Source organism: Triplophysa rosa, linkage group LG9 (genome assembly GCF_024868665.1).
Source record: "Triplophysa rosa linkage group LG9, Trosa_1v2, whole genome shotgun sequence".
NCBI classification, from domain to species: domain Eukaryota; kingdom Metazoa; phylum Chordata; class Actinopteri; order Cypriniformes; family Nemacheilidae; genus Triplophysa; species Triplophysa rosa.
In genome coordinates, this window is record NC_079898.1 from 19,238,926 (window position 1) to 19,266,284 (window position 27,359).

Here is a 27,359-nt window from a genome sequence, read left to right on the forward strand (position 1 = left end):
TCAGTGTAACACCCTGCCGGATTATTTTAAAAAAGTCGTTGTGTTTATCATGCAAGAATAAATGCTTTAGTATGTGTTTATAAACCAGCGGCTCTGAGCAACCAAAGTGTTTCTGCCCCATCCCATGTTTTCATCTTTTACCTCTCTGTCCTTCAATTCATGTGTGTGTGTGTGTGGCCCCGTGGCTGCTGGTGGTGACCGTCGCTCCCCTACGCCCCGCTTCACACCCTAGTCGTCCCCCCGTGGTCACCCGGGAAACCGCAGGCTGCCCAGGCTGGCGCCAGCCTTCTCGCTGGGCTGATCAATACTGCAGCATTTCCTGCCCATTCACTCAGGTCACACACTCACCTCATTAATTATTACTGCCAACACTGCTGCTGGAGCACCCCGGGCACCCACAACACACACACACACACACACACACACACACACACACACACACACACAAACACTCGCTGCGAACGCACACAAACACTCTTAAATCACACATACACAAACACACTTCATGCACACACTTTATCACTGGCTTTTGGACAAACATTTTAGTTAATACTGCTCTATTATATCAACATGTTCTTTTCTGCTATAACAAATCAATTTACAGTTATATCAATGTTTGTTTGTCTTTTTTAAGTGCTGTATATAAATATTGACCTCCACTAAGTACCACAGAGAATCACCTGGTAGCCAACTTGAAGCTTCAGAATAAATAAAGACAACATTGGAGAAACATAAGGATATTTACAAACAAAGAGTTTTTCATTTTATTTTAAAAGACAATCTGGTGATCGAATGCATAGAGTAGCCTACGTGTGAGTCCGGTAAACTGTAGGCAGTCATCTGAATTGAAGACATACAGTACGTCAGTTCTGAATGAACAAAACCATCACCTGGAAATCTCTGTAGCTTTTTCCTCCAAAGAAAGCAGGTCAGAACCTTAAAAAACTCCAAACAGCGTAATCCAGATAGGCCTAAATTCTTCACTTAGAATCAGCTGCATCCTGAGCGAGTGGAACTGGATATCATATCTACATCCAGCTCGACAACCATCTTCAGAACTTGGTGACGGCGCAGGCCATGTTTTCCAGCGCTGACCGAGCCTCTGAGGGCGGGAAACACTTCATGGCCTCTAAGGCCTTGTTGCCGTGGTAACTGCACAAGTCTAGCGCCTGGCTCACGCCTCTTTCCATCTTTATCAGGCCCCAGAGCTGGAGAAGACATAAAAGAGGGAGAAATCTGAATATCACTCAATCATTCTCAATGATGAAAATCAATAAATACAGTCTTTGTTTGAAATTGAATTAAAAGCAGCACAGAAACACGATTTTTATACATTAACAGGGTTTGGTGAGAAATTAACAATAAATGAATTCATCACAAAGTGTATGGTACAAAGCTTGGTTAAAACCCCAAAACAACCTGCACTCAGGAAGTGGTCTTGTATTCCTCCACTGTTCTGTATAAACATGTTTTGCTAGAGGCCTTTTGCTAAATGAATTCTGGGATGTGTTGTGCTAAGAAGCCCTTGGGGGCCTGGAGTTAAAAACAGCATAAGAGACATGCTTGCACTAATGTGAGACTGAGAAAGCATAATAGAAAGAGACACAGAGAGGCATTGCTGTGGTATGGCAGAAGATGCCATCATTCCATCAGCTGATGTCTGTAGATGTTTGTGTGCTCATTCATTCGGTTTCTACTTGAATTTAAATTGATTATTTAATTTACTTGAATAAAATTAAGCTTCTTAAGGGTATAAATACTACCTACATATATATATATATATATATATATATACACACAATATCGCCGCGGTCCTTCCGAAACCTCAGATGTCCAAATTCAGTTTTTCAGAAAATGGAAAAAGGTGTATATACTGTGTTGTCAAAGTTGAAAAGCAATACGTTTTTATTGGTTATACTTTTTTGTTTTTTTTATGGCTAGATATTTGCAAACCCAGTGACAACCATGAAGGATAACTAATAATAAAGATTTATGGCAAAAAAATAAAAACCATGGAGATACAAGGTTTCAGAAGGACAAAATATTTTTTTAAAGATATTAAGATTTTTTTTAATCACTCATTTTGTTGAAAATGTATCTCAGCATTCTTACTATAAATGTAAAAATCTGTAAATGTAAAAACAGCTACAAGGCATAATAGGAACCAGGGGATCTAAACTTTAACACAGAATAAATCGTCCAAATTGTTATTTTGCATAATATAATAAAATTTGTTTCAGTTTTTTCAATTATGTTTGCAGCTTGACAGATAGCGATATGACCTCACAATCATCCTGATACGTGTCGCACTTTTGCAGAGAGAAACAATCCAGTGAGTGTATACTGGAGAGGTTTACGTCCCGCGTTTATGTGCTGATAACAGAGATATGCGATGTGTGGGTGTGATATGTCTGTCTGTGCCCTGTTGAAGGAGAATCTTGTGTGATGTTGCTGTCAAACCGTCTCTCTGTCTCCTCTCCAAATAAACCTGCCACTCTATCCCCTAATATCCTGTTTCCACGGCGATCCGAGCTGCTTGTACCCTCCTCCTCTTCCTGCCCCCCACCCCATCACTGCCTCCATCTGTCTCCCCATCTTTCTTCTCCATCTTCTCCTTCTGACTTTGCAAACCAAATTTCTGAACTTACTTTCGCTCAGTACTCAGTTACAAAACAAACAAAAAACAAATTTGTCATCTCAGTCAGGGCTGCAAACTTTGAAGAATAATGGTTATTTCTCAAACTGTTTGTTTTTGGGTTATGTTTTATAGTGATGTAGTGATGTTCTCCTCTAAACCTAATCCTAATCCTCCCACAAACACATTATTCACTGATATTACGTTGTTATTACGCTGATATTATTTTAAAGGGATTTAAAGGGACAGTTCACCCAAAAATAAGAATTCTGTCATTATTTACACACCCTCTTGTCATTTCAAAACTGTATGACTTTCTTTCCTCCACAGAACACAAAAGAAGATATTTTGAAGAATGTTGGTAACTGAACAACGGCTGTACACATTGACTTTTGTGTCTGTACAATAAAGTGGAGTGGTCGGCCGTTCCTCAAAATATCTTCTTTTGTGTTCTGCGGAAGAAAGAAAGTCATACAGAATATTTATTTTGGCTAAACTAGTACTACACCCTTTAATATAATTTTTCTGGACACCAATAAACTTCACTTTGTTTGTAAACATTTGCACGCTAGGGGCTTGGGAATGATTTTACGACCTCCAGGAAACCGATCTGTTTCATAACTGTATGAATGTTTCATCCACAGAAATGTGGCTGGATTCATTGATTAGTGGTTTGACCAGGAAGATTGATTTCTTTTGAATTCGACAGACAATCTCACTTATTCATTGGCCAAATGAAAATCAATTAATTTATGGAGTACTAGTGAAATGCACCCCATTCCATGAACACCAAGTAAAAGGGTTCTGAAAAGACGCTAAATAAATCTGAAAATTTTTACATCTAACTCCATTTCTTTAATAATAAAAAACTGTGCTCACCTTTGTGTAATCAATCTGTCTAGCCATATTCTGGGCCTAAACAGAAGAGAGAAAATATGTGAATCCAGAGAACATCATGCTGACACTGTGAAATCTAAACCGTAACTATGTTTTGCCATCAGGCGTGAGGCTAAAAATATATTGAATCACTTCAATTAATGATACATACTGTCTAGTCAGTAAAAATATCAACTATATGCCAGAACAGCAGGCTGAAATACAGTCCTGTTTACTTAAGTACCATCACACCTGCTTTTAATGGCCAATCCCTCTATACCAGCCCATGTTTTTTTTCTTGTATGTTTTGTTGCATTACATTGTATTACAGTTTAAAACCAAAATTCATAGTTAAAACTAAACCTAAAGGTTAGGGTTGAATTAAATTAATAAAGCAAATTAAGAGAATTGAAATTAAATTAGGAGAAGCATTATCTAATAATTACTTAATATATACTCTTAGTACACATTTTTAGAAAACATATATTATGCATTTATTGTAAAACTGCTGGTGTATACAGTTCATATAAAATAAAATGACACATTCCGTGATTTACATACATTTGAACCTTTTCATGGATTTTAGTTTTGTGATTTTAGTAGTGATGTGGTTGTTCAATACCTGTTGTAGCTGATGCCGCCATCTCTCAGGACCTACGATCTGTCTGTGGAACACTACAGGAGCTGAATCCAAACTAAACACAGCTGGTTCTGACCCACTCTTCGTAAACGGCTGCAGATCAGAGTTTACCTACAAAACACACATGTCCAGAAACCTTGTACATCGTTGCTGAGGTTCTCTACGCTTAGAAAAAAATAGGAAGGTCCATTTAAACTTTCTGACACAGGCTAAGGCTAACACACACACTAAAGAGACAGCTTGCACCCGCCAACAAGGTGTGCAAGTTAGTTTATGCACCTTATGTCCCAATGCAAGGTGTTTTCCGTACTGAAAAGCCAAACTCTGAGCTTCTGTACTGTGTTTGGCCAGCTCCATCGCTGCCTGACAACTCTTAGCAAGCAGAGCACCATGAGACAGGAATGTCTGGTCTTCCCATGATGCAACTGTTAGACCCCCCACCTTCAGAATACAGAGAAACAGACAGTTGTAATAAAATGAGCATTAATGTTCACTGAAAAAAAATACATAACAGTGAGAAAATGATAACAGACGAATTTTGGTAAGCAATAGAAATGTCATAAAACCCATAAAAAAACATAAATGTACTATACAGTTAAATCCCCAAATAAGCAGAATGTGACTGGTATCTTCAAGAATATATCTACAGTATGTAGGAATGAAAGAGTAAACACAAAAATGGTTTATATGATGGTAAGAAGGTGGGGGGGGGTCGGGGCTGTAACTTGAGCAGGGAAGGTGATGCACATGTCTGCTCGGAAATCTCTCCTCTAAAAAGGGTAAAAGAAACTTGAATCTCCCTCTGTCTCCCTTCCATGTTGCGTTTCTCTCCTCCCCTCAAACATTAAACTATCACTCCTTATTTAATGCGCAGATGTTTCAAGTCAGTTTGGAGAAGTTTTAGTTCGTTCATACTTTTCACATTTTGAAAGGTCTGAATATCATATCCAAATAATTATTTATGACTGTGGAAAATGTAACTTAATTAAAACGTTCAATTCAATAACATCAGCACTATGTTTTAAGAATGAAGGAGGAACAACATATTTTAAACAGCACTTATTCCCATAGGATAATGTTATATTAAAAATATAATATTGTTCAGGGTTAACTGATGCAAATTAATATTAATTAAACTGCTGAAAAATGTAGATGTATGTTAATTTCACAGAAAAAGGACATTTTCTGACAGCATCATGATAGTTGGAGACCCAAACAGCGCCTCTGGTGGCTATATAATGTAAATGCAGCAAGCTGAAAGTTGTACCTCTGCAGAACTGGAGCCGTCGTAATAGATTCCTTGCACCACATCCCCAATAGCACTGGAGATCAGCTCCACCACCTACAGCAAACAACAACATTTACAAAACACTTAAGGGGGAAACGTTCGCGCCACATAAATTAAATAAGTTTCAGAGGAAGTGTTGACACAGAATCGGCCCCATCTGTTCCAAAATTAGTATTTATTCTCTGTTTGAGAATACGGGAAATTTTTTCCAGGCCACTTAGTTTAAAGAGCATCCGAGGGAGAGATAGAATAACCAGCACTACAGTTATTAAACAGATGGCCAGTCAAAACAGAGTGCAATATCCAGAGGATACAGAGCTTAATGAGAAGTCTGACATCTGCACAAGCCTATTGATTCAGATTCTCACTTATTTTCTAATACACACAAGCATCAAAAACCCTCAGCACCTACAGACAGTCATCTGATAGGTTTGTACTTTACGTTCCATACAAACATACAACAAATGCATACAGCAGTTTAAATCACTAGTCAAAAACTCCTGTCAGAAATAAGAATTATGAACAGGATTCCGTTCGGAATTTCTACTATAACGTGAAACCAATCCTAAAAGACACTATGGGGGATTTTCTGTACCTGTAATACACTGCTTGTCCAAAAAAAGTCACACACTCTAATATTTCGTTGAACCACCTTTAGCTTTGATTACGGCACTCATTCGCCGTGGCATCATTTTGATACGCTTCTGCAATGTCACAACATTTATTCCCGACCAGAGATGCATTACTTTTTCGCCAAGATCTTGTATTGCTGATGGGAGAGTCGGACCGCTGCGCAGTCTTCTCCAGCACATCCCAAAGATTCTCAATGGGGTAAAGGTCTGGACCCTGTGGCGGTCAATCCAGTGTGAAAATGATGTCTCATGCTCCCTGAACCACTCTTTCACAATTTGAGCCCGATGAATCCTGGCATTGTCATCTTGGAATATGCCCGTGCCATCAGGGAAGAAAAAATCCATTGATGGAATAACCTGGTCATTCAGTAGGGATGCACCGGGGCGGATACAAAGCTCATGTACTCGTACTCGTACACATATAGATGCACCGATACCAAAGACCGATACCTCACGTGACATACTCGTACTCGGTAAATGGTATCGGAGCATCCCTATCATTCAGTATATTCAGGTAGTCAGCTGACCTCATTCTTTGGGCACAAAACATTGCTGAACCTAGAGCTGACCAACTGCAGCAACCCCAGATCATAGCACTGCCCGGGTGGTGACTTTTTTTTGGACGGGCAGTGTTTTTCAACATGACACAATGTGCCCGGACAAATTGTGCATCAGGCTTTGAATTAAAGGATTTACTAGAAAGTAAATTCACTTAACAAAGCCTGTTTTGTCATTTACAACGCTTGGATCCTGACTACAAAAGAATATACAGTACTTAGGTCATCAGCAAGGTCAGTCTGGATCACGCATTACTTCCAGTGCTCCTGATGGGGGCGCTACTCTGTTACAGCTACTCACTGAGCGTTCACTCTTTCCTCCAAATCTTTCTATGCATTGCCCGAGGAAACATTCTCCACCTCATTTTCACGCTAAGATGTTCATTTTCTCTTTTCCCAAAAGACCTGCCTGTTGAATCACAGGACCACAAGCAGAATCTCCGGAGAACAAGAAAAACAGAGCCCTTCTATCCAGACACTCGGCGTTTCCTCATATTTAATATTATGTTACTCTTCTCCATTCCCCAAAAACTTTCTCTCCAAAACTTTGTTTTTCTCACTCATTCCCCCCTCTCTTTCTGCCCTCTGAGTAACTAGATCTTTGAGGAAACAGTGAGGGAACCCGATTCCTCTACCCAAAGCCCAGAAAGCAGAAGAGCCCCTATAGCGCAGCCAGATGTGCGGCTTCACACACTCCACACGGGGAGAAATTAAAGTGTGTGTGTGTGTGACCGAACGCATGTGTATTTAATCTGCCTGTTTGTGTACGTCTGTCTTTTGCGTGAGTTTGTGTGTGTGTGTGTGTGTGTGTGTGTGTGAAGTGGGGGGGGGGTGGGGGCTTTTTTTGGAAAGTATCAGATAAGCTGCCCTCTCTGCGTCTCGTCTCATTCCCAAATCCAGCCGGCATCGTGTTTCGCCGACAGGTCTGTGAGGAGAAGAAAGAGGAGACAGCCGCTCGCGGATCCCTTTACCATTTATACTAGTGTCGAGCCAGAATCCCACTCTCTCGCTCACACACACACGGTCTACTAAGTCAGGATCCCACTCAAGGCCACGATACATAATACAGATCAATCAGGGGAAAAACACACAGCCACGGAGAGAGAACGACTGATTTTCACCGCTAATGCTCTCACGCTAACTGAACCGTTAGTCGTACTAATGCAAAAAGGACACGCCCACATTTGCATACACGGCTGCTTGGCAGTTTTGTTTGGTTAAACGTCATTGACGTCAAGGACAGGTGGAAGATGTAAGATTTAGGATACAGATTTTTTTAAACATGTCATTTTTAAGAATTGTAAATATATCACCATTGCTTTATCATAATCCAATATCCAATATAGTGTTAAAAGGATTTGCCCCCTTCCTTCAAAAGGGTAAATTCAGGTTTATTGGGAAACTTGGATATTTAGATGAATGCAAAAAGTGACCCAATAAACCTAAACCCCCCTTTTTAAAAAAAATATTTTGGATAGACAGACATAGAGACATAAATAAATAAACGTTTATATTATCGATAGCTGCTTAAAGGGATAGTTCACCCAAAAATGAAAATTCTGTTATCATGTACTCACCCTCAGGTTGTTCCAAAACAGTATAAAATTCTTGGTTCATATTTTGAAGAATGTGGGAAACTAAACAATTCTGGGGCACTATTGACTACCATAGTAGGTTGTACTATGGTAGTCAATAGTGCCCCAGAACTTGTTTGGTTACAAGCATTCTTCCATAGATCTTTCGTAGTGTAATTAAAGAAATTTAAACAACTTGAGGGTTAGTAAAGGATGGCAAAATTTTCATTTTTGGGTGAACCATCCCTTTAACATTACAAACTAAGGTTTACTATTATGAGGAAACTCTGTGGTTGATATTTTTTATTTCTATATTTCTATCTTTAAGCTATTGCTGAAGCACCTACCAAGATATGGAAACACATCCTTGACCTCTATATAAGTTTCCTCTTCAACGAGAATTTCCCATTTCTGCCACCAGGAGGTGCTATACAACACGACAATACATACTCCTGCACCTACGCCAGTGCACCATCTCCTTGAAGACACACAAACACACACACACGGGATATAACCTAATCAGGTGTGCAGTTTTGACTGCAGAGGTCTGGCTGTCTGAATGCCGAGCCCCTCTTGAGAAAATACACAAACTGTCCATTACATCAGTCATGACAATCTGCCGATGTTCTACTGTATTTTCCCCATAGTCATTTCCATATCTGTTCATGCACACATTAAAGTGAGCTCTGTGAGCGTGTCTGAGACTATGCAGAAGGAAAAGTGTTTGCTACCCTCCACAGGGAGAGCTGCATTCTAGAGCTGCACTTGGTGACAGATCCTGCCAACATATTGACTTTTAGCGCATGGGTGTGCAGACGTGTGTGCGCGTGTTACGGCCGGAGAGATATAGGAGAACTAGAAATGAGTGATGAGTTTCTAAGTGCAAATTAACCCTTTTTATCCAGTTTGTTAATATGATATGACGTGCTATCATACACTCCAAACTAGAGCTGTAATCGGGCCTTAAAAGTTAGGCCCGACAGGGTCCGAGCCCGAAAGAATTCGGCCCGAGCCCGACAAGTACATTTTGATTGACAGCTTTTTAAAAGCCCGAACCCGTTTACAGCCCGACATTAGGCTATGTGCGCACGCACACAGCCTTTTGTCAAGAATGCGTCATTTATACATGTTTTAACATAATTTATTAATGACTAACGTAGGCTATAGGCCACTTGGAAGTTGGAACAAAGAAATAAAATAAATCCTCTGTAACATCTCACATATCCCACTGGCTCATTATTCTCATTATGCACATGGTCAAAACTTTTCCTCACCTTTGCTTTAGTTGCTGGTGCAACCAAAACGTAATCGCCAGAGGCAAGCCTCCGTTTCACCTCCTCAGCATCCATTTTCGCATCTTTCTCGCGCTAATCGGAACGCATCACATGACCGCTCATTTACCGCGCAAGCCCGAGCCCGTGTAAAATTATAGAAATTAAGCCCGAAACCGTCGGGTCACGTCGGGTCCGGGCAAAGATCTTCAGCTCTACTCCAAACCCCACTCAACGAGGTCCAAGCACCCCTACCCTTACTTACTTTCCGGTGTGAGTACGCTGTGCGCATTTGGCTGCCGCTTCACTCCGGGCTGTTTGTTTGGTCTTGTTTAAACTGTTTGTTGTACGTCTTAAACACTTATAAAACGACTGGGGATTGAAGACTTCAACTTTAATCTCACTTTAACTGGACAATTTATTGCGTCGAGGAGGTGGTGTGCCCTGCTACAGTATGCCGCAAGTTGTGATGTTTCATCCGGCCTATCTGGTGGTGTTTATTGTGCAGGTGCTGCGGGCGGAGTGTCTGCGTTCCTGGTTGGAGGTTTTCCTTGTGTAGCTCCGACTCTGCCCTGCGTTCATTTGATCACTGCGGTGGATGCATGGAGTGATCTCGTTTGCCGCTCGGGGTCCTGACTCTGTGGTGTTCGACTGGAGGCATGGTTTAATGCGAGTTGCATGGTTTAATGCGAGTTGCTCAGTGTGTCGCTTTATGATGGACTACTGTGGTTGCTGCCTTTTTGTTTTACTGCTTTTGCTCCAAGGACGTTTTGGACAGATAATTGCATGGACAGAGCATTTTGACAGAACAATTGCTCACGTTGGCCTATGTTTTGAACCCGGTACCATCATTGTTTGTGATGTTTGATATGTATATTGTGTTATGTCTTGTATTTTTTCTGTGTTACTTGTGTTTATGTAAAGCGCTTTGACCTCTGGAAAAGCGCTAAATTATACGTATTATTCTTATTATTACTTGACACAAACTAGAAGTGTGAAATAAAAAATAGTATACTGATTATCAGTAAATAATAGTGAATACATACATTCTAAACTATCATGAAAGCCACCAAAGAGTAAGAAATGCTTAAATGGACAGTTCACCCAAAAATGAAACTTCTGTCATCATTTACTCACCCATATGTTGTTCCAAATCTGTATACATTTCTTTGTTCCAATGAACACAGAAAAAGATATTTGGAGAATGCTTGTAACCAAACTGTTCTCGGCCACCATTGACTACCATAGTAGGAAAAATGCTTTGTTCTGTTGAACACAAAAGAAGATATTTTGAAGAATGTATGAAAGGGGGGCACTTTTTAGTACCATTGTAATTTTTCCTACTATGGTAGTCAATGGTGGCCAAGAACTGTTTGGTTACAAGCATTCTTACAAATATGTTTATGTAAAGAAATTTATACAGATTTTGATTTGGAAGTCGAGGTTGAGATAAAGATGAGTATAAATTGATTCTGCAATCTCAATCATAATTCAAATCATAATTCAAGCAATTATTCTCAAACATGGATCCATGTATGTATCCCATGCCTTTAACAGGTTCTAGGGGGTATTTATAATAATCCTGCAAAACAGGATTATCTGATGAAAAAGAAACAACTTTGCTGTATTTTCTTGTGTGAATGAAGGGGTACTTGCGTTATATAGACGTGCAAGACAATAGAGGTTATAAAACACTGCTTTCAAACACCCTGCAGCATTCATCAAAATTCCACCATCTTATAACTGGCCGTTTAAAAAGCTGTGTGATACAGAAACATGTTCTTGTGAGCAGGTCTGACCCTACACAGCGAGAGGCAGACGGGCTGCTGGCCGCTTTCAGTTAGACGGTGCTTTGACTGCAACTCTAATTAGAGCTGGAGAAGAACACTGACACTTAATGAGGGGTGTAGGAGACATATGCTCTCTCACACACACACACACACACACACACAAAGAGCGAGAGAGAATGAGGAGTATGCAACTGTATGGAAATTAGCAGGACACACACACAGACAGATACACAAACTGCACACAAAATTAGCTTTTGGAGCAGGAAGACAGAAGCGGGTGAGATTGTGTTCTTATACTTTTTACCTCAATGTTTTACACACACACAAAAAAAGATGACATTAAATAAATCATGAACAGAGATGTGCGTTATAAAATATCTCCAAGTTAGCTAAATCTAACAACATCCCTAGAGGACGTCTTTAACTGGAACTGGAAAATGTATTTATTTATTTATAAAAAGGATTTTCTTTACAGTTAGTAAGCAGCATAAAAAGCCTAACAGATGTTTTTTTATAATTTACAAGTAAACGTATGTTTGCATTGCTTATTTGATTGATTGAATGAATGAATGAATGAATGAATGAATGAATGAATGCTGTTTAATCATTTACTCCAAAGGCAAACAGGGTTCAGATGTACTGTATAAAGTACCTTGGTGTTGTTAAGCTGGGCCAGTCCTGTACAGGCATTTGCCAACAAGAAATCGCCACTCAGGACAGCCATCTTGTTCCCAAACTGCATGTCTTTAAGTGGGCCATCTGAGTTCGTCCACTCCTTCAAATTAACAATCCCACGATGCACCAGGAACGCCGTGTGGATCAGCTCTGTGATCTCAGCCAAGTTACGCTGACTGAAAAAAAGAGAGAAATAAACACTTAATAATTGAAAATAATAGTCTGGTACGGTGTTGGGTTTCTACTGGAGGTCCAGTGTAGAATGTAAAGCAAAACCAGTTGAGAAATAATGGTTACTGCTGACATTTTCAGTCAAACGTGCTGGAACCTGTCAATCAATCAGATCATCTCTTTATTAATACAGCAAACCAGTCACACTATCCTCTTAAAATTTGTAGGGCTGTTATGCTGAAAAAAGAAATATGGTGATTCTGAGAGCGCATCAGATCTATAAACAGACCAAATACTGTAGCACGGAAAGGGAGTGAATTTAGCCCAAATGTTCTTCTGCACAACAAGAGACACTGTCAAGTGTTCTGGTGACCCTAATGCACTTCACAAAATACCAACTGCCTCTGATTATCGGACGAGCTGGATTATCAGAACGCCATCACATGGACGTTATAATCAAATGTTGATTTGCCGGGTTCAGGGCCATAATCACACTGGACCACTGAGGTCCCACTGATAACCGCCGTGTAGACACAAGAGATATTTGGAGTGCTGATGTCCACTTATCCCTCCTTCAGAGAGAGAGAGAGAGAGAGAGAGAGAGAGAGAAAGAAAGAGAATGAGAAAATGAAGAAAAAGTATGAAATGATTCTCTTCAGGCAGTACGAGAGGAGCTGGGGCCGCTTCTGAGCACACACACACACACATACACACACAATGGTCAATGCTTTAGTAATTACAAAGCACTGCAATAATTCTTGTTGTCATTAAATGCTGTTCTTTAATGGAGCATCTCCTGGACTCAATCACCCCCATTGTGCGTCGCTCTCGTCTCCACGCATCCATTTAGAGCAGGGCCACTGATCCCGGTCAGTTTCACTTCAGCTGACATGAGCACTTGACAAGCACTGGTTTGGGTTTATACTGATCTGAGATCAGATCTCAGAATGAAGCTTGCAATAGATGAGCATGCCTGGGGAAACTTACTTAAAAGGACAGTTCACCCCAAAATGAAAATTCTGCCATCATTTACTCACCCTCGACTTGTTCCAAATCTGTATACATTTCTTTGTTCTGATTCTTTGTTCACAGATATTTAGAAGAAAGCTTGTAACCAAACAGTTCTTGGTCACCATTGACTACCATAGTAGGAAAAATTACAAAGGTAGTCAAAAGTGCCCCAGAATTGTTTGCTTTCCTACATTCTTTCAAATATCTTCTTTTGAGTTCAACAGAACAAAGAAATGTATAAAGCAATTTTTCCTACAATGGCAGTCAATGGTGGCCAAGAACTGCTGGTTACAAGCATTCTTTCAAATATCTTTCTCTGTGTTCATCAGAACAAAGAAATTTATACAGCTTTGGAACAACTTGAGGGTGAGTAAATGATGACAGAATTTTCATTTTGGGGTGAACTGTACTTATAAAGAACGTTAATACAGCAACAGCATCTCATGTGAGGAGTTCTAGTATTCTAGTGTAATGTTTGAGGCATTCAGCAAAATTAATAAAAATAAAAAAACATTTAATTTGTAAATAGGTTTATCTGTAAACCACTGGTATTATGGTCTTTGTCTCATTCAGGTTTGGACTGGCTGTAGTGTTCGAGTGTGGCAGACTGACGTATTTGAAATCTCATTTTCCCCCTAAATCTGTAGCTATGTGTCTGTGTTTTTTGAAGTCAGTGGGCGGGGCAGCACAGGGAGTATAAATAGCTTCAGAACTCAGTTGCATAGCAACTGATGCCATGTCGCAGAGGGGTTCCGCCCCCTGACACGCCCCCTTTCTCTGTGTGCTCCATTTTCTCTGCTAATTTAACCCTGAAGCTCGGTGGAGCGTATGTCTGCATGCTCACAGCACATCACCTTACAGGTCAAGATGTCAGTCCAGCAAAAGCATCACTACATGTGGTACACGGTGCATCAGCCAAATGATGATCAAACAGACACAGTTCTGCTTCTGAACTCTTTGAAGAAGTCTTTAGACAAGACACACACACCAAAGTTACCAACATATAACCACTAGTTCTAGATAAGACTTCTCTTAGTTCAGCCTGCTGTATTTAGGCTATGTGATCATATAAACAGGGTTCAGTTTGAGTTCAGTTTTATTTAAACATTTAGCTCTCAACAAAAACGTGACAGGTCTGCTTTAGTGGGGTCACAGAAAGTAGGTAAAAAGTTGTACATAGTAAAATAAATACACATATTAATTGTTAAAAGGGAAGGAAAAACACTTCTCTTACTGTATCTTTTGATGTTGATGTGCAAAGCTGTATGTCAAAGCAAACTCATCCAAACTGAAACTCAACTGTTCATTTGGATATATAATCATTTGCGTTTGTACCATGCTTAAATCACGCATCTTTTATTATTTATGCATTTTCAAATGTTCACTTTTCCTATTGACTCTTTAATAAAAGATCATTTAAAGATACAGCCATGGAAAAAATTAAGAGACCATTTCATTTTTTTAATTCCGTGACCTACTAACAACATTTCTCCCAAATTTAAAATAAAAAATATTGTTTCTATTTGCATTTATTTGCAGAAAATGAACACTGGAGAAACAGGTCAAAATAACAGAAAAGATGTTCTGTATTCTCAAATACTGCAAAGAAAACAAGTTCATTTTCACAAGCAATACAACAGTAATATTTCTACTTGTATTTAGGAAAAGCTCAAAAAAAGTTTATCACAATTTCCATGGTTCTTGTCATGCTGTCAGTCTTTAACATTGCCCTTGGATGACTTTTGTTACTCCTGAGGTTTGAGTTTGTTGAAATTCAAAAAACACTGGACTCAATACATCTAGGAATGCTGATTTGAAATGAAAATTAGGAATGGTCTCTTTTTTTTTTCCGCGGCTGTTTTCAAGAACTTTAAGATTTCCTTTTGTATGATAAATTTGATATCAGATGCAAAATCTGGGTCCTTGAAGCTAAAGAGAAATTCACTGGAAAATCATAGAACTCATCAAACTCGTCAACCAATCAGATCCTGTTCTCCACCATCGCAGCAAACCGATGTGGCTCATTAGGCTATAGTAAAGTCTGCTGAATGTGAATGTCACTTTAATGTTCCAAACTGACATCTTCAAAAAAAGTGTCAAGCAATCATTCAAACAGACATCTCTGTTTCACACATACATGAGCATTTCTGTCCAAAGAGCACACACTTATCACCATCCACCTCAAATTCACACACACCCGCTTCCACCCACACTGAGTGTGTGTGTGTGTGTTGTGGTGTGTTGCTGGGCTGTCTGTGGTTGTGGTGTGCGTGTGTGTGTGTGCGTGCGTGCGTGCGTGCGTGCGTGCGTGTGCGTGTGCGTGACTGACTGAAGATAGGGACATTTTACAAATGCTGCATGTCAAAGAGGAGGAGAGCAGCATGGCAATTCATCCATCAGCACCATTAAACACACCTCTAACCAGGAGCGAGAGAGGGGAAAGAGGTGTGCCGTGGTTGAGGGGGATTTTTAAAAAAGGAAAAAGAGCGAAGAAACAGGTGTGCTATATCTACATAAGAAAAAGAGTCATGTTTATACGGTTCATGCTGACTGATGTTCAAATGCTTTATACAAGTTTTTTAACTGGAGATGGAAATATATTTGGTCTTCCTGCTGTCTATCCCTTTAATCCAACAGGTAAGTTAATTCTATAAAAACCTTTATTCTTTTGTTAACTGCATGTCAAAGTTTATTCCAAGCCCTTTTAAGCAGATTTCCAATGTATTTTTGATCTTAAAGTGCTGAAAAATCTAAATCTAAGCACTTAAGAATCCATTAAATGTGTGTTCTACCCACGTTCACAATTTTTTCACACACGAACATGAATAAAGGGTCAGCCTTGAATCTATTAAGCATCAGGGCAACTACATCACCACCCTGTTTCCATGACACCCACCTCCCAGCTGTGGAACTATGAGGTCACTTCCTGTTAGATCTACAGCCCTGGCTGCGGATTGAAACGTGGGGTTGTACAAGCAAGAGAACGCGAAAGAAAATAAGGCTGTGCGGTGATGAGTGCTGGTCCCTCCTCTCACTCGCTTTGACACTCTCTTTCCCTGCTCGGCGAGAGAGAAAGAGTTCATTCAGACAGCTTACACACACATACACACACTGCCAAGGAGTTACCAGAAGCGGCTGTTGTACTTGGCAGTGCAGCCAAAGGATCTGCACACACACACACCAGCCTGTTTAGAGCGAGAGGATTTCAGAAAGGAACCAGTGGATGTGGTTGCAGGAGTGTGTGTTGCGCGTCTGTCAATTTCGTATCCTTAACTGGACATAATTTTTCCTGCACACATTCATATCCTGTTTCCGATGATCTGTCTATTACACACAAGCACGCAAGTAAAAACACAGTTACCATAGACGTTGTTTTCCCATAAACTTTGTTCTCTCCGAATTCAGTATAGGTTTTTGAAAACAATTTCCTTGTAAATAAAAAGTTTCAACTTCCTCAGTTTTAGAAAGCGTTCTCAAACTGGCCTCAGGTGACATTTCGAAAACTGTAAAATAAGTGTTATTAGCCAGAAGCAATGGCAGCCAGAAGAAAGGTCGGTATGAAATGAGAACGTCTAAACTACCACTGTGACTCAGACGCATCTGAACATACGTGGGCTCAGAGTCATTTTTAAACATTTCAGCGAGCAGTGTGTCGCTTCGAGACAAAGGTAACTGTCACAATTTTCAGAACATTTTTTTCATAATTTTTAACATAAATGTTTTTATTAAATACAACAAATGTGATGACAAATATGAGTTATATTCACAAGTCCATACGACAATAGGTCATTTGCAATCACGTGGGTTTTTATGACCCACGTGATTGCAAGGCGGCTGGAGGGCAGGAAGTGATTTTCCTCCATAGGAATTCACTATCACAAACTCAAAGTACCCATGTTTCACGACCTGCACAACGACCAAGTAAGCCCAAATTTCTGTCAAACCTTCCTTATAATAAACACTAGTTTCCGTTAAAAGAACGAGCCCTTATGAAATGGATAAAGTGAAAAAACTTGTAACGTACCAAAACAACAAGCATGGAAAACCAAATAAATACATTTGTTCATCACTGATATCAAACATAAACATGACAACAGAAAAGTTTTATGTTCTCAGTTTGTCGCTGCCTTGAGCCACGTTACATGGTTTCTTTATAATGAACTTTAATGAAGAACAAGCTTAATTTGAGACTATTTTTATCCCTGGAATAAGTGCTTGTTCTTTTAACAGTAGCTAGTGTTTATTAAAATTAAGGTTTAATAGAAATTTGTTTTTATGTGGTCGTTGTTTCAGTATTTTAAGCTGTTTCATTATAATGGACTTATATGGGGGAGAAATGCTTAACGCAAGATTTTTCACTTTTTCCGTTTAATCAGGACTCGATCTTTGCAGCTAGTGTTCATGACAAGGTTTGACAGAAATTTGTGCTCACCTGGTCGTTGTTTAGGTACGTTAAACCTCGTTAAGCATTTTAGAAAGTCATCCGGCTCGGCTCATCCCAACCGCAGATTCAGGTTTACAAACCACTTTTACCTCAGTTTCTCAGTCAATACTTGCATTTTCCCCCTTCATAGACAACAACTTTTGCTACACAATAAAAACACCTTTCATGGTTTGATCGAATTTAACTCTCAAAAACGACGCCAATCACAGGTATTTTGAGTTTGTTATAGTGAATTCCTATGGAGAAAATCACTTACTGCCCTCCATCGGCACTTTGTGCAGTGCCGTGACGTCATGTGCAAACAACCTATGGCATAATTTCAGTTGGTGGAAAATTATAAATGACAAAAACTTTTGCAAATCCACCCTTTCCTTACTTTATTTATAAATGTGTTTTTGTGGAATCTGAACTCCTGCAATACTTACATTATACTGAGTATTATAATACGTTTTTCTAATGTGATGTGAATGTCTATATTTTACACCTTTTTTAGTGTATTAGAGACTAGGACATTGCATTACATACAGCAAGCAATGGTGGGTATTGCAAACCACAAAGTGACATTTTATTAGTAAGTTCATTGATGAGATTAACACTGCTTCAAACTGTCAGATCAAAAAACTTTGACTCAATAATATTATGTAATTATAATAAAAACATGTAAATTATTTTCCACCAATAAATGCACACAAGCACTTACCAATACATCTGTACACATACATACACTTATTTATTTTTTTATCATTTTTACTTTTTTCTGGCCTCCATCTATCCATCCAAAATACTTTATTTCCTCTCTCACTCATCTAGTCGCTCTGTTTTTCTGAGCCAGATGTCTGGTCTGTGTGTGGTAGCAATCATTTCTTACTAATGACAAGAGCTACAAGCTGTTAAAGCCCCATGACCCTTGGGAGAGACGAGAACGCACAAATCAGAGGGAGAACGAGAGTGACTGACAGACAGAGAGGGGGGAGAGATTGAGAGAGAGGAGCATCTGTACCTGGGGTAGATGCCACTGACCATGCTGTCATGTATCGGGTCACTGGTGCTGGAACTTGGACCGGCTGCTTTTGACATGAGCAGCACCACAAGACCTCTCATCTGTAGATTGTTTCGGCTGTCATACACAAATCCCCTAAAAACAAAACATGAATGTAAATGAGTAGATAGGGTGCAGTGTCCTACACATCATTCAAATAAGCACCAACCCTAACAGGACAGGACCTAACTACTTTAAATCTTGGTATGACTTCAACATCACTTGGCATTGGCCTATTTCTTTACAAACTATCCTATCAAAACCATTTTGTTAACACAAAGTCCTCAAAACAGATAAATTGTAGGGGAACAATATGTTACCTATTTAAACCCTTCTGAACTAAAAAAAACCTACTGTGGTATTTCTACAGTACTTGATACCAATTTACTGAATGATTACCATAACCCTACAGTATACTCTTGCATTTACTGTACAGCACATGCTAATCCAAGGTATTTAAAAGCACAGTCTGCAATCTTAAAACTTACATTTCTATATTTCACGACACCAACTGCACATTTTATAAGGTCATAAGAGAGTTTCATGAAGGAGTCAGGCTGATGGCTGTGCTCCTTCAGAATGAGAAATAATGAAGAGAAGAAATATGATTTAGAGTCACAACTATCGAAAGCAGCAAGAGCTTCCCAAGTTCCTCCTGATGTGCAGGGTTCTCCGCACTCCATACTTGCAGTGTATATTAAAGAACCACAACAAAGATAAAAAAATCTCTTCATAGAGATTAACAAGAGTCTAGATCTCACACAGGTGGATAAGTGCATACATCACTTTTCAGTAATATATATCAACAGAGCATACATCTCTTCACAGAGGTCGATAAGTGCATACTGTACATCTCTTCACACAGAAAAACAGACTTTAGTTCTCTTCACAGAGGTCGATAAGAGCATAGATCTCTTCATAGAGATCATGAGAGTCTAGATCTTTCAAGAGAGAGGTTGACAAGAGCATACATCAATTCATAAAGATCACAGAGGTTTATGAAGAGAGCCTATGTCTCTTTATACAGACTGACAGGAGTCTATTAGAAGGGCCCTGACTCCAACATGTTTGCACTCGAATATCTAAAAATCTGTTCTCTAAACTAGAGTCAACTGCAACTTCAATTTGCTAAGATCCAAAATGCAAAGTTGACGACAAAGCGAGTCTCAATGTAGTTTGGTGCTGGCTGCTACAAGGACATATTCAGTCAGAAAAGGGACCAAAATAACAGAGATTTTGGGGTGGGGCCATTAAGCAACCATGCAAAATACCAAGAAGCTGAATGTCAACTTGCCAAAAAACACTAGCAAACTTACAACAACGCCCTAACAACCAACACACCCACAGACTTTAAGCATCAGTAAGGTTGTCTTTATATAACGTCAAAATCTAGTTTAATAATACTGGTACCCAGGATTATGAATATAAAAGTTTTGAATATGCGACTGTGTGATCACAAATCGAAATGTGCAGTGCGACCCTCTTGGTAGACAATATCCTAATTATGTTTAAATGAAATGCACAGTGTCAAACTAACAAGGCAATATGACGTTCCAATACAATCTCGCCCTCTTTTCACCTCCCATCTCCCCATTTTTCTCTCTCTCTACAGTGGAGGAAAAGATCCTACACACACACAAAGACACTCTCAAGCTTGTTAATCACAGTGTCATGGGGGGGTCTCGAAGACAGAGGTCATCGCTGTTATGAGCTGGTCTGCCTTTCAACGTTACGATTAATTTGCATCCGTGAGACGGTTGGTGGCTGGTTCTCTAAACCTTTACGTTGCTCTATTATCTGCCTAAAATCTACATATATTACAAATAACTAATTGCTGTCTATGGACACATCAGCACAAATGGTCAAATTTCCTCAGAGACAAAGACTCTCTTATTTAATCATTCATTGTCACCTCGCATCTTAGCGTAAAGAACCGTTTCCTCAAATTATTTGGTTCCTTTTTATGGGAAATTGTCAGTAATAGCCGAGACACATAATTTCCCTGTAATTTAAAGAATTCTTTGTACGTAGGTATTGAAAAAGTTTATTTATATTCAAATAAGACCTCCTGCCTAATATGAGCAGAAAGAAACTGCAGACGTGTTGATGTTAGTGCTGAGGTGATTGGCAGTAACAGAAATCCAGAGTTGCCAAAATTTTAACTTTTGTCAGCTACATATATTCTGTGCCGTAGTAGATTTCATGATATTAATTCAGTAAACTTTACTTAATACAATTGTGTTCTTGTTTTTTTAACCAAAGTTTAAGTTAAAATTATAGAAAAAATCTTGGAATTCTAAATGAGAATTAATCTATTGAGTGAAATCAACTTAATTGTATCATATTCAACCCACTTTAACTTGTATAAAGGATCTTTACTTAATTATTTCGTGGTGGGACTACATGAATTCTTTTAGTTAATTTCACTAACTGAGCAGTGAATTTAGAGTTCCCAGCATGCTTTGCATGTGACATCATTAGGAGAGTAAATTTTGTGAAAAAGTGCTATTTTATGTGCTTTACAATAAAATTAAAGACTTGATTTAGAAGAGATTCTGTTTGTATTTTTGAGTTTCGTGGTTACAATCGTTCAGAAGAGTGGTGTTTGTGTTTAGGTTATGGGAGAGCTCATGGTGTGTTTTTTTCACTCAGTGAACAGTAATGGTGCTAATCCCAGTACTGAGACGACTCTCAGTTTACTTGTACATCATATATGTTGTAAGAAATAATATATGTTAAACTGAAGTTAAAAAAGATCAAGAAATTAACTCCAATGCTCAAATTAGTATTTCTTCTTGATTTTTTAAAGTTTATCATGTGACGTGCTTACATAATTTAGGTAATTTTACTTGATTTATTCATGGAATATTGCTTTAAAAATAAGCTTTAAAGTGCTTAAAAGTATTTTGTATAATATTGTTACCATAATGTTTTTAAGTAAATATCCGTGTCATTTTTTTACATTGAAGCTTAAATGCATACAGCAGAAATGGGACAAAATTGAAATTCTAATGTACAATCTATTTAAATCCAGACTCTCTTTCAGTCTGCAGGTGTGAACAGTGATCAAAAAAATCACAAGGGTTCCAGGGACCTGCACTACAATCGCCTCTAGTTGCCGGGCAGTGGGGCACAATGCTGTTCCCGTGACGACAGTGGCTGTAATCCCGTTTCCAGGCAAAGAGTCGCTTGTCATGAATCACAACCGTGGTAATCGAGATGAGATGACACCTAGACACGCCCACTACCAAACAGCAGAGAGAAAAAAGGATAGAGAGAAAGAGAGAGAGGGGCGGGCAGGATATACCCTGACAGAATAAAAGAAAAATCGACTGGTGAGGAATATATGAATGTGAAAGCTGGAAATACAGAAAAGTGAAAGATAACAGGAGAATGAACCAAGCAGCTCCCATATACATCAAGTCACATCTTTGAGATCTTAGAGATGTAGTTAAACGCACAGGTTATTTTGATCCATCTATCACTGTAATATTTATCTCTATATTAATGTTTTTGTTATAAAATATTTTTTCAGCCCAACATTTTGACTGTCATTTAAAGCGTACAAGAACTAAAAGTGAAAATTTAGAAATAGTTTTTAATAAATTAATAGAAAAAGAAAAAAAATACAATCATCAATAGACCAATAAACAAGTAAATTTAATGCACACAAAATACTACAAAGTTAATTCTGATATGTATTAAGCAGAGACACGCTTAAATCAGAGTTTTAAATCAATTAGAACTGATTTTTAAAAATAAGTCAAATTTGAACACCACAGAAGTGTATTGTGATGTGCAATATTCCAGTGTTAACACTCATGTCACAAGACAAGAATCACAAAAACTCATCTAAATGACCTTTAACAAACTTAATGGCCAAATAAAAGCACCTTTTCATTTAACACAGAAATGATCAAAGCAGTGTTACGCAGTTTATACCACCAGCAAAATAAAAAATATATCAATATATCAAAGACCTAATGGCTTTGGTTAATATTTTTAAAAGATACTAACACAAAGGTCAGACTAGAGCAAGCTGAAACAATCTGGTCACATACACCACCCAGAAACACACACACCATCACTCAACCAGACAGAATCTGCATCTCCAACATACACGCACAAAGAACGCACACATCATTAAATCACAAACTCACTCTACTGCAAAGGGAGGAGCAGAGAGTCATTAAAAAAGACGAGTGGTGATAAGAAATGAAGGAAAGAGGGAATTAAGGAGAGAATGAGTGATGGAACTTTACAAACCAGCATGCGGGAGTGTGCAGAAAGTACACAGCGTATGTGTGATTCTTTCTAAGGGACGCATTCTGTCTGCACCAGTTTTAATTGGTGGCCATGGAAATGCACAGTTCACCAATTACAGTGCGTAATGCTGTTTCTCTAAGCATGATATTTCTAAACCACCTTTCGAGTTAAACATAGTTCAACAGTCCACAGCTTACCAAAGTCAGTTTTAAAACAATGGATGAGATAAATATGGAAGAGGGAGACTCCTGACTCTTTCAGCATCGATGAATGGGAGTGCAGCTGGCCTCTAACCATATTGAAACTGCCCAATCAAAACTTCACAACGGATGATGTCATTGGGAAAATGTGTGACATTGCTCTATGTTTAAAAGACTACGTGCAAGACAGTTGCTTAAATTGCTCAAGACAAAAATGTTTTGTGGTTCAGTAGGGCCCCCATGTCACAGGCATGTGTTTGTGTGTGGAAATGTTTTAGATTGTTTTTGTCAAGGTCTTCCCCTGAAGTGCCGCGGACATCTCCGCAAGCTCGTGAACTCTGATTTGCTGAGGCATGTTTTTTAAGAATGAACAGAAAGCCGAACTGGAACGTGAGCTGGCACAGCCCGGCTCGCCAGCCTGCCATTGTGGGTATAAATATCTTTGGCGCGTCTTAAAAGACGGCTGAATTTGCACTGACGCTAAGGGTCCCCACTCCCTTGTCAAATGGACTGTCATATCAGATTTAGGTGTATAGGTTATTACACCCTTGGGCTACTGTTTCCAGCACTGTCGTCTGGATGGGCCGGATTGGGTTCCTGAACTCACTCTCACTCCCCTCTCTCTCTTTTTCCCAACCAAACACACAAACACTAAGGTCCTGCTGTCCTCTTAAACTTTGTCTCTCCTTCAGCTGATAAGCATTCTGATGTCCAGCTCTTGTTTTAAGTGCATCATAGGCAAAATAAATGGATGTTTTGTGCATCAACAAACCAAACCTCACATAAGCATAAAATGCAAACACCCCTAAGAAACACACTGCTATACGAAAGAGAAACAAAGAGATGAGCTTGACCTCTATCTCTGTGGGCTGTTTGTCATGAGCGCTATCAGACTTTCAAATAGCAGCCACAGGGGGGAGCCTCCTTAATTTTGGCCGTGACAACTTGGAAGGCACCTAATATTTAAAGTGACTTTTAAGTATTACTTAAGTACTTCCATAGGAAATCGCTGTTAAAGGAATAATTCACCTTCAAAACGAAAATTCTGTCATTATTTACATGACCTCTTGTCATTTCAAACTCGTATGACTTTCTTTCTTCTGCAGAACACAAAAGAAGATATTTTGGTACAGAAAACCATTGGTCCCCATTGACTTGCATTGGTTTTGTGTCCATAATAGAAGTCAATGGGGGACCAACAGTTTTTGCAAAATATTTCCTTTTGCATTTTGTAGAAGAAAGAAAATCACACAGGTTTAAAATGACAACAGGGTCAGTAAATGATGACAGAATTTTGAAGGTAAAGGTAAATTCTTTTAAGTAACCTACAGGTTAGGCACCCTGCACAACAACACTCCCATTTCTACCTGGAACAGGACCTTAGACCCTTACAGCTGCAGTCCATGCATACTCTCTAGATTCCGTTTTAAAAATATAAAGTGAAAAAATAACCAGTGATTTAAAGAGTTCGATTTCTCTTTTAGTTAAAGGTTTGATTAAAAATGCAGTGTGTTTCTGCCCACCAAAAAGAATGGATGTAAAATGTAAACTAAAGATTCTTGGCCAAAAAAGGTGGATGACCCATTGACATTTTTAGCACCAAATTCCATAAAAAACACAGAAGGAAAAATGAACTGGTCAAAAATTGTATGGGATCCCTAACATGCATCTAAAGGAATGCATCTAAAGGAAGCCTCTAGCTCCCTGGCTGTGGTCGTATATTTTTATGTGTGCAAACTAAAGTCTGCATTCTGTAGGATTCACCCATTATATTCAGGTAAATTAGCTTGTCATTAACACAAATTTGAGTACTTCAGGTACTTTACACACTTTGACCTTTCATGGGTTTGGAGTGTCCCCGCGTATCGCGAGACGGGTTCGGTACTATGATGTCATACGGCGATCAAACTGAGCAACGCCGCATTTGGACACAACTTTACTAAGTTATTAGTAAATTTAGTAAATTATTACTTACTATAAGAAAGCATGCACAGTAAGATTACCATGGAACGTCAGCCAGACCCAATTCATATTCATGAATTGGTAAATTCGTTGTAATTAGACATGCATAAATACCTGGCGGTGTTAAGCAGAGGGTGTTTCGTCCCGACCAGCTTTCTTACGTGCATGGCCACGTTGCTGAGCTCATCACTCAGCAAACATCGTAGACTCATGAATGAAGTGGGATATCCTACGATCTTCTCCGCATCGGACACAACTTTAGTCCAGTTAGAGGGAGACGGGCTGGAGAAAATGCTCAGATTCCTCTGTCCGATGCAACAGAGACGTGGCCTCCAAGCCATTTTTAAAAGCAAGTCAAACTAAAATGTTAAGCAGCAGTTAAGTTACGTGAGCAAGTGAATGTTCATTTGTCTTTCAGATCGTTTCACATGAGAGATCTCTGGCACTGTCTTTCACCTGTTTAGTGTCAGTTGCAACCTCTGTCCTGCCCAATGTCACCTCCTTACAGATAAAAACATCTCTTCTCTTTAGACGTCACCTCCGCTAACCGAGCGATAAACTGAAGTTGTTAAAAGTCCATTTGTCAAAACGAAGAGTGTGTGTTAATGTCCAAATGTCCACTTTAACGGAGTTAAACTCACTCGCTTTGACAGCTGCACCGGGTCGCCATTTTCTGCGAATCACTTTACGACCTGTCGTGAAAAACGATGCGGTTAACCCCTTCGTCACCAGAACCCATTTTGACGCCTAAATTAAATTAAACTTTCGTCTAATTTAAATTACGTTATTTAAAATGTATATTTAATATTAAGATTTAAACTTTATGTTTAAATGCATATTTTAAATGTAAAACTTTTGACAGTATAAATAAACATCTTTATAATAATTAGAATAAGTTAAACATTTATAGGCTACTGTTCATCATACTAAACTAATATTAGGATTATAATAATATTAATAATAATACTCAACGGTGTGATATAATTGAAATGTTCAGGTTGTGTTGTTGGCCAAGAAACTTTGTCCCACTGCCAGACTGTAATAAAATTCAATGTACCACTTTTTTAATAACTTTCACTTTGTTATCAATCTCGATTGGGACAGCATATGCCCATTATTGCATGCTGCAGAGTGATCATTCTGGATTTGAGACAATCCCTATGAAATCAGTCCAGCTAAATGAATTGGGTTCAAAGAATTGACTCTAGCTCAGCTGTTAAAAAGCCCAGTAGGATTTTTACTCAAGAGAAGGATCCCCAAATGATGTCAAAGGCTACTGTACTTTATACAACATGAAAAGACAATGAATCTGTTCTGACACTACAGCTTTTGTTGAGAGATTCATGTTTCTGATGACAGACGGTGACACTCTCATTTGCTTCAATGTTATCACTCAATAAAGTTAGTTTTCAGGGTAATTGTGTCTAAAGCAGAGAGGATCCATTGCTTGTGTTGACCTACATATTTATTTCTTAAAAAATGTGATTTTAGGATTATCTAGTTCATCTAAATCTGTTTTACTGACCACACTGGCAAAACTGTTGCTCTATGATTGACAGTGAGGTCAATAGATTAAGATCATGCCAAGTTCAGGCTGCTAAACAAATGCTCTGGGTTAATTGAAAAGGTGAACTGCTATTCTATCTGACCATTAATTGCAGTGCAAGTCTCATTGGGAATCTGGAAGCATAACATAATCCCCTATGGCAATGTTCATTGCAGAGATCAAACTGCCAACATCCTGGCAACCGACTCCCCATATTCCAACCCTATACATTAGAGAACCAAAGTTTGGAGTAGAGAACGTATAGTCCTGAGAATAACAACAATATATTACTGATATTTGATTTGAACACAGGGAGAAGCATTAAAACAGCATAGTACAGAACAATATCATACACTCATTCAGATCCCACATTTATACATGCAGATGCAGGCGTACAGAGTATAAGAAAGAAAGACTGACAGAATGAGAGGAAAAAAATGAAAGGCCTCTCAACTTTCCTCTTCCTTTGAAATTCAATAAATGTGACCTTTCATTTAAGACTGGGTCCCATTACTTTAATCAACAACACATGGCACATGAATCTCACATTTCCCACTCACCTATTTAACAGTGAACTGACTCAAAAGTTACACAACCAAATGACTGTGTGCAACACTGTAAAGTTACACTGACAGATGCTTAAAATCAAATATGTCAAAATGTCAATTCAAAACATTTTTAATTTCATGAAGATTGAAATACTGAAGCTCTCCTTTTTGTTCTTGTCAAGGATTTTAACATCATTCCACTACCACACCCACTTCACGCTGTCTCTGGGTTTT

At 38.9% G+C, this 27,359-nt stretch overlaps 1 protein-coding gene across 1 annotated transcript; it reads right to left on the reverse strand.

Moving 5' to 3' along the window:
• Positions 1 to 742: 742 nt before the first annotated feature.
• pdss2 (prenyl (decaprenyl) diphosphate synthase, subunit 2) lies at positions 743 to 25,731 on the reverse strand. Its single transcript, XM_057343031.1, has 8 exons — positions 25,146 to 25,731; positions 18,565 to 18,699; positions 11,916 to 12,114; positions 5,419 to 5,493; positions 4,431 to 4,592; positions 4,134 to 4,262; positions 3,515 to 3,550; positions 743 to 1,208 (listed from the first exon to the last, which is right to left on the reverse strand). The coding sequence occupies exons 1-8, from the start codon at positions 25,370 to 25,372 to the stop codon at positions 1,053 to 1,055; spliced, it is 1,119 nt and encodes a 372-aa protein (XP_057199014.1). The 5' UTR covers positions 25,373 to 25,731; the 3' UTR covers positions 743 to 1,052.
• Positions 25,732 to 27,359: the final 1,628 nt, after the last annotated feature.

Excerpts from the sequence above, each read along its gene's own strand:
- pdss2 (XM_057343031.1), bottom strand. The coding sequence starts at position 25,372 with ATGGCTTGGAGGCCACGTCTCTGTTGCATCGGACAGAGGAATCTGAGC. Across the intron at positions 18,700-25,145 it reads CCTCTGCTTAACACCGCCAG|GGGATTTGTGTATGACAGCC; the intron begins GTATTTATGCAT and ends TTTTGTTTTTAG. Across the intron at positions 3,551-4,133 it reads GGCGGCATCAGCTACAACAG|GCCCAGAATATGGCTAGACA; the intron begins GTATTGAACAAC and ends TCTTCTGTTTAG.